The 18,367-nt window shown below is 50.5% G+C and overlaps 1 protein-coding gene across 1 annotated transcript; it reads right to left on the bottom strand.

Moving 5' to 3' along the window:
• Positions 1-736: 736 nt before the first annotated feature.
• On the bottom strand, positions 737-3,963 carry TRH (thyrotropin releasing hormone). The gene is made up of 3 exons (XM_003906869.4): positions 3,792-3,963; positions 2,608-2,826; positions 737-1,941 (listed from the first exon to the last, which is right to left on the bottom strand). Exons 2-3 carry the CDS (start codon positions 2,816-2,818, stop codon positions 1,448-1,450), a joined length of 705 nt encoding a protein of 234 aa, XP_003906918.2. The 5' UTR covers positions 2,819-2,826; positions 3,792-3,963; the 3' UTR covers positions 737-1,447.
• Between the last annotated feature and the right edge of the window lie 14,404 nt (positions 3,964-18,367).

Below are 18,367 nucleotides of genomic sequence, written 5' to 3'. Positions count from 1 at the left end.
CCTGGCTTCCTCATTGGTAAAATGGGCATATTAATATCTGGAAGGACAGTCAAGGATTAAAATAATTAATATACGGAAAGTGCTGAGGACAGTGTCTGACACATAAGTGTTGTGTATTTGTTTTATTATTATTATTAGAGTCACATGGTATTTCTTAAAGTTTTTGAATTCAAGCGCCTTCACATGACTTCTTCAGTTAACTCTAGTCCACACCACTCCCTCCTGTCCTGCACTGAGCCCCAGAAGACCCCTGGTTTGTGTCTCCTGACTGCAGCCTGGTCCTCTGCCCTCTTTGTTCCTGTTGGTTAACAGGCTGTTTGGTGACACAGACTGTCAACAGAACCATGAAGATTACAGACCGGAGCCAGACAAGTCTTCCCCTCAAACCTCCCCTCTCACCACCACTCCCACCTCCCAAATCCGGCAAACTCAAGGCAAATCCCTGAGCTGGCCTCTCAGACCCATGGCTCCACCTCAGCCAGCTGTGTGTCTCTGGGCAAGCCCTTCCTTCTCTCCAAGCCTTAGTCTCCCCAGGAGTCAACTGGGCTCCAGAACCCCATCCACCTCCCAAGTGTGTTCTGAAATGGGGACAGTAGAGACGACTTGTCATCCCCCCAGGGTCCCTGATTCCCTCTGCAGCGGAGCTGAGAACTCTAGTCCTATCTCCTTTTAAATATCCCTCTCAATGCAAAAGAAGAATCCCATGCCAGCTGCGACAGAACAGCAACCACAGAGCTCCATGATTATCTGGATGCAGGTTTTATTATCATTAGGATGACTGTCATTGACAAGGGAAAGGGGCTTAGAGGGTTATATACAAACCACAATTATTGGGCGATGTTTCAATATTCCCACACACATTTATCCCACAGCCACGCACAGCGCAACACCATAGGGTATTCCCCTACATATGCTTCTCCAAGCAGAAACACAGCTGTGGGTCAGGGCTCTGCCCACCCACAAAGGGATGCCCAGAAAGGAGAAGATCCTGGGTCCTGGGGGTGAAGTTTACACATGGAGAATCCTGCCAGATGGGGGAGGGGATGGAAGCTGGATTTGCACATCAATGCCTCAGTCTCAGCCCACCCTCACTGGGTGCCATCCCAGAAGGACCCTCTTAGCCAGGGCTAAGGAAGGAGCAGACCTGTGGAGGTGGGGGTGACAGGGGTTCTGGGATCTGCCCCTTTGCCTGTGGTGCTAAGTGGGGGAAAGTGGGGTTTAAACTTCTAGGCTGATTTTCTGACGTGCCTAAAGGAAGAGGGCAAGGCCAGGGGCTAGGGTGTGTGTGAATATGGGGCGGGGAGGGAGGGGCTCAGGCTTATGGTCAGGGATCTAATGAGAAAATGCAGAGGTCATGAATGGTGGGGCACACAGGGCTCAAGACATCCTTAGACCACAAACTCGACTTCAGGGGAAACTGGGTTCACTCCTCCAGGGGCTCCCTGACCTAGGCAGCCCGCCGGCCAGGGTGCTGCCGCTTTTCCTCAGCTCCCTGGTTCCTACTCAGGTCATCCAGGAGCCCCAGCAGGAGGCCCGCCTGACCACAGGCTCCCTGGGGCCCACAGGGTCCTCCCAGGGCCCTCTTGCCCGGATGCTGGCGTTTCTCAGGCATCAGCTCTTCCTCTCTCTCTTCCTCCTCCTCCTCTTCTTCCCAGCTCCTTTGAGCCTTGGGATCTGCCAGCCTTCTGCCTGGGTGCTGCCGCTTTGTGACAGCATACCCAAGCCAGGGGGAGCGCCGGCCAGGATGCTGCCGCTTGTGCTGGGTTGCATCGACTGACCATGAAGCCTCATCTTCCCGTCGGCCAGGGTGCTGCCGTTTGTGGGGTCCCACAGCCCCCGCTTCTTCCTCTTCCTCTTCTTCAACTCCCTCTTCCTCCTCCTCCTCTCTTTTGCCTGGATGCTGACGTTTGGAGAGCCAGTCAGATTGAAGGATCTGGGACGCTGGGGAAAGAAAGAGGTCAGTGAGGAGCCCCTGACCCATGTAATAGGCAGGCGCCTGAGTGCCCACTCCAGCTTTTCTCCCAGGCAGAGTACATTTCCTGCAGCTCCCTCTCAGAGCCACGGTCTTGCACCTGCCCCTCAGGCCTCACAGATACACAGTTACACAACAGTCAAAGGCATTGCCTCTCATTCCAATCCCAGTTCTGGCACTCCCTAGTTGTCTGACCATACGCAACTCAATTGATTTATGGGAGACTCAGTTTTCTTCTGTGTAAAATGGTAATAATAGTACCTAACTAGGAGGTTGTTAGGAAGATCAAACAGTGTGATAAGGTGTTTTAAGCGCTTAGAATAGTGTCTGGCACAGAAGTGCCTAGTCAATAGTAATTCAAACTGTCACACACAAAGAAACTCTCTCCCTGGCACACAGACGCTTCCCCACCGAGGGCCTCCTCCCTGTGAAATATTTCCAGCATGGAGACGGGGAGGAATCTGACTCCAAGGAGTGGTCAACTCCAGATCCCGCCCAGGCGCAGCCAGGGAGGGTTTCTGAGCTTCCGAAAGGCAGGAGGCTGATGACCAAGCCTCCCCTCCTCTCTGCCTCCAGGTTTCCACCACTCTCCGGGTAGCCTAGCCCGACAGTCTCCGACAGCCCCATCCACTCACCGGAGTGCTCACCCTGGTCCCCTTGCAGCCGCTGGATGTTTTCCCGGAGGAAGAGGACGCGCTCCACCTGGCGCAGGAGGTCATCCAGGCCCGGACGCTCCGCGGCTGTCACTGCCTCCTGCTGGGCCGCCTCTGGCTGAGCACGGCCCCCAGGGACACCGGTCAGGTTCAGGGTCAAAGCCAGGGCGAGCAGCAACCAAGGGCCGGGCATCGCGGCGTCTGGGTTAGAGGACAGAGAGAGCCTGAGCGCACCGAATCCCACCACATCCCGCTCGGTCTTCCCAGACGCCCGCCGGAAACAAACCACGCACAGTTCAACCGCCCTCCCAGGAGCAGGACCACTGCCCCTTGTGCAGGGGCGGGAGCAGCGGCGCGGTCCGCCCCGGCTCTGCGTCCACACTGCCCCCTCTAGGCATCCTCATCCCCACGGGTGCCTGTAGTGCCTGCGCCCAGTTATACTTGAGCAAGAAAGGAGGCCGTGGGAACCCCATCACCAGCGCCACCGCCACCCTTCAATGTGACGCGGAGCTGGGGGAGCCGACGCTGGGACTGCCTCGCCGGGAGTGCAACCACTGAGATTGCAGCGCCAGGCACAGCCGCGACACTAACGGTTGTGTCCCCGCCAAGACTCCTGCCAACGTCCCCATCGCCACGTTCTAATTCTAAGCTCCATGGCCGACATCTTCATTCCAAAGCTAAGATTCGGGTTCTAAAGCTCAAAGTCTATTTGTAAAGCCAAAATTCTATTTCTAATGCTAAGCTTTCATGACTAAGCCAGGACTCTGCTTCTAAAGCTAAAATCCTAATTTCACGGCTAAAATTCTATTTCTAGCGTTGAGATTGGGATTCGAACTCCCAGCTTCTCACGCCGACGCCCTGAATGCCCAGATCTGTCCGGCCGCACCTGGTCAGGGGGTGTCGCGGAGCTCCCACCCTGCGCTCTGGCCTCCGCGGACCTGAGTGCCCAGCAGCGAGCGCCACCGGTGTGCCCGCGCCGCGCCTCCCGTCGGGTCCCCTGCCGGCGCTCGGGGAGGAAACGGGGGTGCGAGCGCAGCGCCCGCCTGTGCACCGGCCCTGCGCTCCAGGAAGCTCTCGGAGAACCGAAGGCGAGGGCGGGCCGAGAGGGCTCCCTTTCCAGTGCTCCCAGACGCCGCCTGCGGAAGGAGAGGGGTCGAGGCGGTTACCTGCCAGGCGTGGGCTCCACAGGATGGGTCCAGGATCCGGGGACTTGGGGTCCGCAGTTGGCAGGTCAGGAGTCCGTAGCGCTGAGGGCCCCGGGCGCCTGCCGAGCGCTCTTCAGCTGGGCCGCCGCTTTTATCTGCGCGAGGCGGCGGCTCCGGTGAGGTCAGCGGGGAGGGGTCGCGGCCGCCGGGAAGGGGCGCTGACGGCAGCTGGCCCCGCGGGACCCCGCCCGACTGCTCCTCCGGAAATCTGGGGCGGGGACGGTGGGGACGCGAGCCAGGGCGCGGAGACACTGGCCGCAGGATGGGGCGCCGGCGCGGGGTCGTTTCTGCATCACCTCCGGAGATCTGTTGACGAGAACACTCGTGTAGGGGGCAAAGGGAGGGACAGAGAGATTGAGAGAAGCACACGATTAAACCCAGACGCACGAGAGAGCGAGAGGGCAAGACAAAAACCGAAATCCACACGGAGACGACGGAGAAACACAGGGCAGACACACACAAAAGGGACACGGCCGCAGAACCAATGCAGAACACAGATGGGCGAGAGAAGGGCGAGAGAGAGAATGGGGGACAAGTGGGAGTGGAGCTCTACTTAAAAAAAAAGAGAGAGAGAGAAAGATGGGATCTCGCTTTGTACCCCAGACTGGAGTGCGGTGGCGCAATCATGGCTCACTGCAGCCTCCAACTCCTGGGCTCAAGTCATCCTCCTGCCTCAGCCTCCTGAGTCTCTGGGATTACAGGCGTGAGCCACCCCACAGGCTCCGGGGTGCTAATCTTAACTGTGTCATTCCTGGCTAGTGCCTCTGCTTCTCTGGGCCTCAGTTTTCTCGTCCGTGCAATAGGAGCCAAGAGGAAAGCTTTCAGAATTCCGAAACTGGCGGCCTGCAGGCTACAACCAGTTCATGGACAATTTTGATTGACTTCCACAGTGTTTTGAAAAAAATCTGAATAACCAACATTTTAAAACCAAGATAACTTAGAAAAATTTGGATTTGTGGCTTCTCTTGAAAAAGAGTAGGCCCACATTTCTTCCTGCCAACAGTCAGCTGGAGCTGAACCTGGCTGCCCTCGGCCACCACAGTCCCCACCACTCCCTAATGTCTCCCCATGTGTTGCCCCTATCACTAAGGAGGGACATTCGAGTCTGCAGTCCCTGCACAGAAAATCTACTGGAGTTCACCCAAGTCTGGCAAAGGAGTGGAGGGGAAGTAGGCAGGAGAAACATATGGGTGCAAAGGAGCTTGTCCCCCCAGTCAGTCCCCAAAGTCCCAGATGTGGGACTGCCACATCTAGCCCTAGGACCGCCTCCATCTTGAAACTTTTTTTTGAGACAGGGTCTCATTCTGCCCCTCAGGCTGGAGTGCAGCAGTGCAATCTCAACTCACTGCAGCCTTGATCTCCCCAGTTTAAGGGATCCTCCCACCTCAGCCTCCAAAGTAGCTGGGACTACAGCCAGGTACAGTAATTTTTATGGCTTTTTTTTTTTTTTTTTTTTGAGACGGAGTCTGGCTCTGTTGCCCGGGCTGGAGTGCAGTGGCCGGATCTCAGCTCACTGCAAGCCCCACCTCCCGAGTTCACGCCATTCTCCTGCCTCAGCCTCCCGAGTAGCTGGGAGTACAGGCGCCCGCCACCTCGCCTGGCTAATTTTTTTTGTATTTTAGTAGAGACGGGGTTTCACCGTGTTAGCCAGGATGGTCTCGATCTCCTGAATTCGTGATCCGCCCGTCTCGGCCTCCCAAAGTGCTGGGATTACAGGCTTGAGCCACCGCGCCCGGCCGGCTTTTTTTTTTTTTTTTAACTTATTCCTTGTACAGACGGAGTCTTCTTATGCTGCCCAGCTGGTCTCGAACTCCTAGACTCTAGAGATCCTCCTCCTTGGCCTCCCAAAGTTCGGGATTACAGGCATGAGCCACCACACCCGGCCCATCTCGAAACATTTAACAAGCACTCACTATGGTGTCAGGCTCCTTGGTAAGTCCTGAAGGCCTAGAAGTGAATGAGGCTCAGCCCCAGCCCTCAAAAACTTCAGAGGCAGTGAGGGAGACAGGCTTAAAAATGGAGTGAATCTGACAAGGAGAGTGCAACAACTCACCTGCGGGCGGTGGGCAGGTGGTTGGGGGTAGTTGGGAAGAAAACAGAGTCACTGTGGAGGGTGATGTGGGCTAAGATAAAAGTCTGGATGCAAAGTAATGAGGTAAGGAATTCAGAACCGGAGCTACTGAGTCTACCAGGAAATGTCCAGAAGGTTCACAGAGGGAAAGGAGAGCCGAACCTTGAGGGAGGCGGGAGAGTTGGCCAGGTCCACTTAGAGGGAACCACATTGTTGGCAGAGGGAACACATCAGTGAAAGCATCTCCTACCTCTGGACAGTCCTAGCGATTTTCTGCTTCACCACCGTACAGTATTTCTTCAGTCTAAAACTTTAATGAGGACTTGTATTTCCAGGACACCCTAGTGATCTGACAAAGGATTTCAAAGGTGTTCAATTGTTGCTCCTTCCCTTGGTGGAGTATCCAACTTTCCTGGCACATCCACACCTACAATCTCATTGTGCCTTCTCATCACCGGGGAGATAAACAAGGTGGGCACTGTTAGTCCCATTTTACAGATAGGGCACAGAGGCCTGAGGGGGCAAAGTGACTGTGAAGGTTAGAAGTGAAAGGGAACTTTCATTTTATTTCATTTTTTATTTATTTATTTTTTTGAGACAGAGTCTCCGTCTCCCAGGCTGGAGAGCAGTGACACAATCTCGGCTCACTGCAACCTCTGCCTTCTGGGTTTGAGCGATTCTCCTGCCTCAGCCTCCCAAGTAGCTGGGATTACAAATGCACACCACCATCCTTCATTAATTTTTGTATTTTTAGTAGAGACGGGGTTTCCTCTTGTTAGCCAGGCTAGTCTTGGACTCCTGACCTCAAGCGATCCACTTGCCTCAGCCTCCCAAAGTGTTGAGATTACAGGAGTGAGTCACCCTGCCTGGCCAGAGGGAACTTTTAGATCACAGCTAGAATCCTTTCCTCATGTTTAGGTGAAGAAACTGAGGTCTGGAGAGATGGCCTGACTCCCAGGCACACTGTGCCTTCAGAGTCAGGTGGTTGGTTCAGGGCAGACTGCAAACGTGAAACCTCAGGCTTGGTCTCCCAGCTAGACTCCAGGATTTGAAGAAATGCCACCCTAGCTAAGATGAAATCTGATAGACATGTTGTCTTTTGTACCCAATGACGAGGGGGTAAATTGATCCAATCTTTTGGGTGGCGATCTAAAAATTTAGCACGTATGTACCTTCCATTAGACAATTCTGTTTTTCGGACTTCATCGTACAGATACTTCCACCTGTGTACATGAGAATGTATGCACCAGGGTGTTCAGTGAAGCATGGTTTATTGAAGCCAGAATTGGAACCAGCCTGGATGTCTGTCTATCAGGAGGGGGACACTTAAATCAACTAAGATCCATCTAAAACTGAGGGGTACTATGCAGCCTTTAAAAGAAGAAGGCAGTTCCATATGTACTCATGTGGAATAAGAACTATGTGTACATGATGCTGCCATTTGTGGAGCGTGAGGAAGATGGGCTGCCAGGCTCTTATGTTCTTTTTGTTTTGTTTTGTTGTTGTTTGGAGATAGGGTCTTGCCCTGTCACCCAGGTTGGAATGCAGCAGCACAATCAATAGCTCACTGCAGCCTCAAACTTCTGGGCTCAAGCAATCATCTTGCCTCAGCCTCCTAAAGCACTGGGATTACAGGCACACACCAGTACCACACCGGGCTAGATTTTTGTTTTTGTTTTGTAAAGATGGGGTCTCACTATGTTGCCCAGGCTGGTCTCAAATGCCTGGCCTCAAGCAATCCTCCAGCCTTGGCCTCCCAAGTGCTGGGATTACAGACCTGAGCCACCACACACAGCCTTCTTATGTTCTTAGACAAGACCCATGAAGAAGGAAACCTAGAAGCCAGGGAAAGGGAGGATAGAGAGAGTTGTAGGAAGCCTTGCTTTTCACTGTCACCTCTTAGCCCTGTTTGAATTTTCTGTCTGCCTTTTATCCATAGAAATTCCATGTGGAAATCTCTCTAATCCAGATTCCCCCTTACCTGTTCCACTGGAGATTTTTGACAAAATTGAGCAATAACTGTTGGTGCTAAATCCACCAGAAATACTTTTCAGTTTTCATTTCATTCACTGATTTCTTTATTCAACAAATATTTCCAGTGTGTACATAGGTCTCCGGCATGGTTCTAGGCCTGGGGCACACAGTGCGGCAGAGGGAGGTGCAAGAGAAAGACAGAAGGGATCAGACCTCATGGGAAGCTTGCTGGCTGTGCAGAATAAGAAGTTTGGATTTTGTTCTCAAGGCAATGAGAAAATAGAAGGTTTAAAGGAGGGAAGGAGGGAAGAGATCCAATCTGATTTCTTCTTTTTTGTTTTTGTTTTTTTTTTTGAGATGGGGTCTTGCTCTATTGCCCAGGCTGCAGCTTCAACCTCCTGGGCTCAAGTGATTCTCCTACCTCAGCCTCCCGAGTACCTGGGACCACAGGCTTGCACCACCAAGCCTGGCAAATTCATTCTTATTTTTGTAGAGACAGGGTCTCCCTGTGTCGCTCAGGCCAGTCTCAAACTCCTGGGCTCAACTGATCCTCCCGCCTCGACTTCCCAAAGTATTGGGATTACAGGCATAAGCCCCCATGCTTGACTTTGATTTATTCTTTCAGATCATCCCTCTGGCTGCCTGATGAATTATAAGCACACAGTTGCTCCTTTGTGACGCTCTCCTGCCTTAGTTTCCCCCCGTTCTGTTCACTCTCTCCTCTCAGGTTCTATCTCTCTCTGCTTAGCCAACTTCTGAATTGTATGTGCTCCACTGGGCTCAGCCTGTGTCTACTGTCACCCCACACACTTCCCCAGGCCTTCTTGCCCACCTTACTGAGCCTGGTCACATGCTAGTACCTCACAAATCAGCTTAGCCAGAGAAAACTACACAGTCATCAGAATAGAGAGACCCCCCTCCCTGAGGTAATCCCCCTTGCCAGCTGCAAGTGAGAGAAACTCACCCCAAATTGGCTTAAGCAAAATAAAAGGGGCATGTATTGGTCCATATAACCACAAATATAAAGGCTTGGACTAGCTTGAAGCATGGCAGAATCCGGGGGCCCAACAGGTGTTACTAGGAATCTTGTCTCTTTTCTCCATTTGTGATCTCTACTTTCCTCTAGAAGGCTTCATTCTCAGGCTGACTGTCCTCAAAGACGGAGAAGTGGTCATAGGCAGCCCCAGGATCCCATTTTCCCAGCTGAGTTACCCTGAGAATAAAAGAGTCCTTTCCCAAAAGTCCAGCTCTCATTGACCCAGCTGAAGTCACATACTCATTACTAAACCAATCATCATGATTCAGATTAGCCAAGCCTGGGACTGGAGGGTGGAGTCAGCCCCATCTGAACAGCATGGACTGAGGAGGGTTCTCCAAAGCCATATTGGGGTGCACCTTCCAGAAAAGGATGCGTTGAATCCTGAGCAGGTAAAACAACACAGGTCCCCTACAGCCTCTTTGCAGGGATGAAGAAACCAAGACTCCGAGAGGGAGAAAGGCTGCCTGAGTCCCTTAGTGAATTAGCAAAAACCTAAGTCCAGTGCTCTACCCAGTGAGCACTTTCCTTCTCACCTGCCGGGTCAGGGTTTGCTCTAAAGGAACTGGAAATGACCGAACTCCAGTCGCCAGACTGGGCTCTATCTTCCACTCCACATCTCACCCCCACCCCCTGGATCTTGTTCTGGTCTCATTGGCAGCAAATCACCATTAAGACAGTACTGTCTTCTGGAGACTTTGGGGAGCTCCATTTCCAAAGCGCCTAATAAATGACTCCCTAACAGAGTGATTTCAGATGCTGTGATGGGAAGGGAGTGTATTTGGGTGCCAGGAGGACTCTTGGCAGCTGACCACTCTGACTCCACTTAGATCACCCTTGGTCACTGCCCAGCTGCTGACACAGAACTAACTCAGTCCTTTTCCTCCAGTGCCCTTCAATCCTATATGTATTTATTGAGCACCTTCTACATGTAGGCAATGTGGCAGGTGCCAGGGGACGGAGGGGAATGAAACTGTATGGTTCCCAGCTGGGCGCGGTGGCTCACACCTGTAATCCCAGCACTTTGGGAGGCCGAGGCGGGCGGATCATGAGGTCAGGAGAGCGAGACCATCCTGTCTAACACAGTGAAACCCCGTCTCTACTAAAAACACAAAAAAAAATTAGCCAGGCTTGGTGGCGAGTGCCTGTAGTCCCTGTAGTCCCAGCTACTCGGGAGGCTGAGGCAGGAGAATGGCATGAACTCAGGAGGCGGAGCTTACAGTGAGCTGAGATCACACCACTGCACTCCAGCCTGGGCGACAGAGTAAGACTTCATCTCAAAAAAAAAAAAAAAGAAAGAAAGAAAGAAACCGTATGGTTCCCTGCTGATGGTAAGACTGAGTTCATATAGCATATGCTGGCATTCAAGACACTTTATAATTGGGACACAATCTAGGCTTTTCTCCTGCCAATTCTCCCCTCCTTCCATATTCATGTCTTCTCCACATCAACTAGTGAAACCCATTTGACAAACATGTTGTGCAATTTTACACCTCCGTGGTTTTGCCCCTCTCTTTACCTCTGACACCTGCAGGTCACTTACTTATTCTTCAGAGCCTGCTGCAAATGTCCTTCACTCTTGAGTTTTAGGGACAAGAGGATTCAGAGAGAAACACTCTTCTGAAGGTGTTAGCAGTCTGGCAGGGGAGACGTATGTGCCCACATAAATTACATTACAGCCATGTGCTTAAAGGCCATGAGGAGGGATCACAGATCCAGCCTGAGGGGACAGGGATGGCTTGTTTGGGTGAGTCTTGCAATGACCTTGGACAAAGGAGCATGCCAGCAAGCCTTCTATGACCTCTTTTGCTGAAATAAATACCCATCACACTCTCTCTTCCTTCCCAGCCTTTATCAATAGGTGTGATCAGATATTTATTTATTTCCTTTTGCTTTTGCTTATCTTCTGCCTTTCCCACCAGAACGTCAGCTCTATGAGGACAAAGACTTGGTCTATCTGTTCCCTGCTGTTTCCCAGCTCCTGGCACACAGCTGACACTCATTAAAGATTTGTTGAATGAATGAATGCATGAATGAATGAACTCAGCCTGGTGAGTGAGCATAAGCTGCCCGGGCCTGTCTTTTGTGCTGAGAGGAGTACAAGGGCAGCCCCACTACACTTCATGATCTCTGGACAGACATCAGAGAAACAAGATATTTGTGTGAGAGAGAAACAATGTGGGGAGCAGACTTGGAGGTGCACAAGGAGACCTGAAAGAGCAATCAGAGAGGGCTTCTTGAAGGTGGTGGTGGGGGAGGGGGCTGCAAAAGCCAGGCCCTGAAGGATGAGGAGAGTCAGGACAAGAGGATGAGGCCAAGTTGTTTGAGTACCTTCCTGAGCGGAGGGGCCTCATCCCTACCTCCGCAGAGCAGCATGGTCCAGTGATGCATAATGTCCAAGGACTGTTGAGGTAGCTTATCACTGTGAGATGCTGGGCAGAGTTGGCCCTGTCTGGGCTCAGGGCCCAAGACAGGCTTCCAAACCCAGAGTCCTGGCTGACAAGTAGAAGCCATGAGCCCCTACCGACACAGCCCCTGTGCCCCTTATGAGGTCTTACATTCATGCTGAGCAGCCAATTGCAGGTCTATATGAGCCAGGTTTTTCCCGAGGAACAATTTTCTACCCAGCTGGAGCTTGCTAAGTGGAGCTCGTGCTCAGGAAGGGTGCTGGGGGCTGCGGGGTTGGTGTGGAGCTGGATGCACAGGAGAGACTTCTGGGAGCACTGTCTGAGGCATTTAGCTGACACAGAGCATGTACACATCTGTGTGGGTGCCTGTGATTGTGCACGTGTATTTGCACCTTCACATGATGTACCTGTGTGCATGTGTATACACGTGCGGGTCCGTGTCTGTATGGTGTGCACATGTACATGTGTCTTGTATGTGTACATGCATATGTATGTGTATGCACATGCATGGGTCCATGTCTATAAGGAGTACACATGTGCTTACACACTGATGCTTTGTGTGTGCATGTGCATATGTGTATATGCATGTGTGTGGGGTTCATGTTTGTATGTTGCACACATGTGCATGTGTGTTTGTGCCTAAGTATACAGTCACTGCATACACGTGGGCACATGTATCCATTGCTTAGTTTAAGGCAGGGTCTAGTGGCCGGAGTAGGGTCCAGTTGGTTGTTGTTGACCTCATCTGATGAGAGAACATAGCTCTAGATCGAATGTTCTATCCATGAATAAGACAACCTCACTTTCCCTTCAAAAACTACCTGTCTGCACTTCCCTTCTTCATTTTCTGCTAGCTCATCTGGTAAATTAACATGTGTTCACAGAACAGAGGGAATTTCCTGGAAGGCAGGGTCTGTGTTCATCTCCCACACAGCATAGAGCACAGTGGATGCTGAGGAAATGGTGAATGCTGGAAAGGAGCAACAGGTACGGTTTGGGAAAACAGGCCCAATGCCTGGGTGGCCTGAACACGTTTTCTCATTTAATTCACACAGCCCTGTGAAGTCAGAATTACTCTCCCTGTTTAAAGAAATCAAGGCTTAGAAAGAGCAGCCAGATGAGGTGGCTCACGCCTGTAATCCCAGCACTCTGGGAGGCCGAGGTGGGCAGATCATCTGAGGTCAGGAGTTCGAGACCAGCCTGGCCAACATGGCGAAACCCCATCTCTAGTAAAAACACAAAAATTAGCTGGGTGTGGTGGCACGCACCTGTAATCCCAGCTACTCAGGAGGCTGAGGCAGGAGAATCACTTGAGCCTGGGAGGCGGAGGTTGCAGTGAGCCGAGATTGTGCCATTGCATTCCAGTCTGAGCGACAGAGCGGGACTCTGTCTCACAAGGAAAAAAAAAAAAAAAAAGGAATGACTTGTTCAAATTCACAAAGCCAGGAAATAGAGGAGCTCAGATTTGAGTTCAAATCTACGTGAACTCAAATCTATGTTACAGCAAAGCTTGTCCCACTCTACCCCATTAGATGAAAATAGCTAATGTGTTAGGATGGTGATGAATGTGGAGAATTTTATTTTCCTTTTGCAAAATTCTCTTTGATGGTTTGGTTACATCTTCTTCTCACTAAATTATAGAAACTTATTATTAGCAAGTATTTTGAAGGAATAAATACCCAAAGCCATCCTTTAACCCAGAATCTGATGTCTCAAATGCCCAAGATGGAGAAGGAGTCAGACTCTGACTTTAGAAATATGTGTCATGAAGCTTGTCTTTAGATCATCTCGAAAGACTATATGCTAATTCTGATGAGGACAGAAATGGTTTGGTGGACCAGGGTGGGAGTAGGGGTGGGAGTGGGCAATAAATCTCTTGCCGCCAGGAAGCTGACAGATGCGGCAGATCAGACACCTCATCATCCATCAGGCCGGCCAGAGATAACAAGCCCCCACCCCTGCCATCTCTTTTCTTATTACGGGAGAAAAATGAAAACCGACTCCAAATTACGTTGGCAATTTAGGTATATTTATTTTGCTGTCAGCCACAAACAGGCTCTATCCCAGTGTTCTGAGCTAATTAAGAGCTTGTCCTCAGAATACCTGGAGCATGCACCCTGAATATTGGAAGTGGGGGAGCAAGTATTAATATGTCAGTAATACTGGTCATGAGTCAGGGTGACAACAGATGGAGGAGGAGGGGCCCAGCGGGTGCAGACGGAGACCTTCAATATGGCCCAAAAAGAGGCCCACGTCCCTCTAAGCATGCTCTTCCATTGCCCCCTGAGAACCCACGTGTGCATATGGAGTGGACACTGTGGTGCTCTGGCCACCTGTGTCCACCTTTTACTTCCAGGAAGCAAAAGGACAGCTCTTTCCTTCTTTGACTTTTGCTTCCTCGCATTACATGCAGCCTTGGTAGGATACCTGCCATGTTGTCCCACCTCCCAGGGCCAAGCAGTGTCCCTGTGGCTGCCACTGCTTCCTGGGACCTAGATGCTCCAGCAGAGAGATGGCAGAGTTGCTGCCGGGACATTTGCAGCACAGCAACAGCAACAGCACAGGAACAAGACGGTTGAGAAGTCCTCACTGCCCAGCTGGACCCCTGCAGGGGCCTCCTTTTGCTCTCAAGCCTGACCTTTTGGTCTTCCTAATGAGCAACAAACCCCCTTTTCAGCTAAGCTCGCTGGATTTGGGTTCTGTTGTCACCAGTCCTGACTGATAATGCCTCCTCCTCTGTCCTGGGGCCTCAGGGGAGTCACGGACTCAAATCCTGGCTGTGATTTCAGGAAAGAGAGATTGTGATGGGGAAGAGGTTGGAAGAAGGATCTGAGGACTGGGAAGGGCAAGGGGATACAATTGGGTCAAATGAACATCAAGGGCGATAAGCAAAAAACAGAGTCCCACTTAGAGGCCCAAAGATGTCAGAAATGCTCTCCACATGATCACAAATAATTTTCACAAGAAATATGAAAGTCTTACTCCCATTCGTATAGTTGACTATTATTTTTGTCTGTTCAACCTCCAGGCCCCTTCCTCTTAAAACAGGACCCTGGGTTTCCAAGGGGTCCTTACCTTCCCTTGCTCTCTGGTCTGTTGGTTTATGTGGAGTTAGCACCACCCTGGGATCCTTGTGCCCCAGGCCTGGCCAATCAGAGTGTGAATCTCCCATCTACAGGGACTGGTTCAAGGACAGATGTATGGCCAAACCAGGCCAATGAAACGCAAACTTGAGATTTTTGCTGAAACAGTGTGGGAAGAGGTGTTCTTTCATGCTTGGGGTGTAGGGGTGCAAGCCAAGCACTACTGGGCACTATTTCTGCTACCTCATGGAAAGATTCTGCTTATGAATGATGCCACCACAAAGTTAATTGAACCAGAAAGTGTAACTGGCTTTCCATGACACTGTTTGAACATATCACTGGCCTCTTCAGTTACAGGAGCTGATACATTACTTTTTTGTTCAACTCAGTTTGAGCTACCCTTTCTGTCACTTGCAACCTAATGACTAACAGATGAAACTCAAAAAGACGTGAAGGGATCCCATGGCTGGGCCATGGCTTATTCCATGCCAGGGCAGGAAAAGGGAACCACGTTCCCTGACCTTAGCCTCTGCCTCAAACTCTGAAGGCATGCACTTGAGTACCAGCTCTGCTACTGATTCACTGCAGGCCTTAGGTACATCACTTAACATCTCTAGGGCTCAGTTTTCCCTTCTGTAAAATGAGGATGATAATATTTACATACTGATGATAATAACCTAAAAATTTCAGCAAACACTAATTGGTTACTACATTCTCGTCCTTATGCAAAGTGTTTTACACGTATTATTACATTAAATCTTCATAAAATTGAATGATGTGAGTATTGCAGTTAATCCCATTTAAACATGAGAAAGCTGGCACCCAGAAAGTTGGACAACTTGCCCAAGGTCATCAGATGGAAGACCAAGTCTTTGACTCTAAATCACCATGTTATACACTCTCTCAGATGTTGAAAGTATAGCTGGCCAAGAAGGGGCAGTGTTCAGGGAGGATTTTCCTGCCTGCTGGCTCACCAAGGCCCAGCCACTTAAAAAAACAAAACAAAACAAAACAAAAACTATTCTGCACCTTACAGAAGGAGCTCCAGTTCTACCTGAGAAGTGTCCCCACTGGGGAAGTGACCCAAAGTCTCATGTGTCTTTGGAAGATAAATCAAGATCAACGCTAGGGCCTTGGGACTCAGCCTAGCCCCTGTGAATAATATCTCACCTGGACTTTCAAAAGATGGGTCATTTCTCTGGTCTCATTCATATGTGGTCATCAAAGGGAGGCCAAAACACTTTTAAGGATAATATGCTTTAGGTGACTGAGTGGAAGAGTGAGTAGGGAGTGAATAAATGCATGAGTAAATCTATGAATGAGTGAGTGAGACAGAAGTGAACTGGTTTCCCGCCCCAAGGAGCTCATAGGGAAGCTGGGAGACAAGAAAAACAAAGACACAAACAAACAAAAAACAGCAGAAACAAAGAACAATTATGTGTCAAGACACATAGCACTGATCATGTGCTATGGGGGAAGCAGTCTGCACAGACAGGAGATGCCCAGTCAAGCCTCAACTATGAGGTGAGGCTAATCAGGAGCCTGGAGGGTGATTAATATTGGAAAGGCTGGAGAAGAGCAGGTCGGGGGCTCAGTGGGGAGCACTATGGGCAGGTAGAGGTGTGGGGCTGGCTGAGGGCAAAAGACTCCCTTTTTTCCTGCAGACCCACCCAGCCCTCACCATTTCTGATACCTTCATCGGCACTTGGCCAAGAATTACCTGTGGATGTAGATCTAGGTCATGGATACTGTGGGGAGAAATCAGAAGGCAGGGCTGCTCTGAGCTCAGGCTCATAGCTAGGGCAGAGAGGTGAGGCAGGAGCCATCTATTGCAAGCATCCTGGGTCTAGACATGCCAAAGGTGAGGCTGGATGCATCGCCAGGGCTACACTAAGAACCCGGCTGGCTACAGCCAATGGATTTTCCATTAGTGGTTTTGAAGCCAGAGGACAATTCAGGACAGTCGTGAATGATGCTCAGGCAAGCAAGGGTTTCTGAGGAGGGGCCCAGCACTTGATGGCTCCTCCCCATAAACCTGCTCTCAGGCCTTCCTCTTCCACAATCTAGGCCTGGCCAATTGCAATTACAGCCAATGTTTCACAATGCAGAGAGGAATGTGGTCATGACAAAGTTCTGATGAAGGATAAGCTTGATCATATCAGGAATTCAGCATGAAGCGGGGACAGGACACTTGGGCACTGTCTGCTCTGGGGGGACAGGTGTGGCCGGATGTCACACAGCAGCACTGAGGATGTACCTCATACAGCAGGCGTCCCATGATTGATGAGCCACTCGAGCCCAATAGGTAGGGAAATTAAAAGAAATTTAAAAAGGGAAATTAAAAGAAATTTTAAAAAGAAAGCTTAATAAATTCTGGCTGGAGTCATGCAGACAGATCAGCACTCCCCACCCTATTACTGAGAGCTATTTTTTAATGTGTATCCAGAGAAGTCACAAATAGATTCACTGCAGCTATTGGGATGATGGGAGCTTGGTTTCTGATTGCTCGACAAATTCATGATACTTTCACCTGTGCTTGGGGTGGAACGCTTAGTGTTGAGCTGCCTTGGCCAGGTCACAGCCACCAAGCTGGTTCATGCTGGAGACAGAGCCCAGGAGGCTGGTGAGTGTGGAGAAGATGTCACTCCTTTGGCATCGCAGCTCCTAATACAGGGACTCTGACACATACAAGGGTGCATGGACACAAGACACACAGGACACATAACAAGGATACACATGGACACACAAAGTCACAGATACCAAGAAAAACACCTTTAGAGACACATATGGAGACCCAGACACACATAGGACTTATATGAGGAGACAGTAACACACACACAGACCCACAGGGACACACAATAGACACACACAGTCATTCGTACAAAAAAAACACACAGGGGCACAAAGAGAACCTCAGATATGCCCAAATATACAAAGACACAGCCTCACAGGCACAAGCACAACACACGCACGTGCGCGCGCACACACACACACACACATCCCCCTCAGGAGAGACTCCAAGCAAAGGCAAAGAACCCCTTTGCTGGAACAGGTAGGCACTGTGTGGCCTCAGACAAGACTTCAGTCTAACCTCTAAGCTTCAGTGGCCTCATCTAAGAAGTGAGAATCAAGGCCAGTCACAGGGGCTCACACCTGTCATTCCAGCACTTTGGGAGGCTGAGGCAGGAGGATGGCTTGAGCCCAGGAATTTGAAACCAGCCTGGGCACACAGTGAGACCCCATCTCTATAAAAAAAATTCTTAAAAATTAGTTGGGCACAGTGGCACGTGCCTAAAGTCCCAACTACTCAGGAGGCTGAGGAAGGAGGATCACTTGAGCCCAGGAGGTCAAGGATGTAGTAAGGTGTGATTACCCTACTGCACTCCAGCCTGGACGACAGAGCAAGACCTTGTCTCAAAATAAAAAGACCAGATGTGGCGGCTCACACCAGTAATCCCAGCACTTTAGGAGGCGGAGGTGGGAGGATTGCTTGAATCCAGAGGTTTGAGACCAGCCTGGACAACATGGTGACACTCTGTCTCTACAAAAAATTAGCTGGGCATGGTGGCCTGTGCCTGTACTCCCAGCTTCCTGGGAGGCTGAGGTGTGAGGATCATCTGAGCCTGGGAGGTCGAGGCTGCAGTGAGCCATGATCATGCCACCGTACTCCGATTTGGGTGACAGAGTGAGATCCTGTCAAAAAAAAAAAAAAAAGAAGAAAGAAGAAAAAAGAAAAGAAGAAAAGAGAAAAGAAAAGAAAAGTAAAGAAGAGAAAAGAAAAGAAAAGAAAAGAAGCCAGACCCAGTGGCTCATGCCTGTAATCCCAGCATTTTAGGAGGCTGAGGTGGGAGGGTTGCTTGAGCCTGGGAGTTCGAGACCAGCCTGGGCAACATAGTGAGACCTGTCTCTACAAAAATTTGAAACTTTTTTTTTTTTGAGACGGAGTCGTGCTCTGTCACCCAGGC

The sequence above is a fragment of the Papio anubis genome, chromosome 2 (genome assembly GCF_008728515.1).
Source record: "Papio anubis isolate 15944 chromosome 2, Panubis1.0, whole genome shotgun sequence".
In the NCBI taxonomy this organism is placed as follows: domain Eukaryota; kingdom Metazoa; phylum Chordata; class Mammalia; order Primates; family Cercopithecidae; genus Papio; species Papio anubis.
This window is presented reverse-complemented; position numbering and strand designations above follow the sequence as displayed.

Excerpts from the sequence above, each read along its gene's own strand:
- TRH (XM_003906869.4), bottom strand. The coding sequence starts at position 2,818 with ATGCCCGGCCCTTGGTTGCTGCTCGCCCTGGCTTTGACCCTGAACCTG. Across the intron at positions 1,942-2,607 it reads GGACCAGGGTGAGCACTCCG|CGTCCCAGATCCTTCAATCT; the intron begins GTGAGTGGATGG and ends TTCTTTCCCCAG.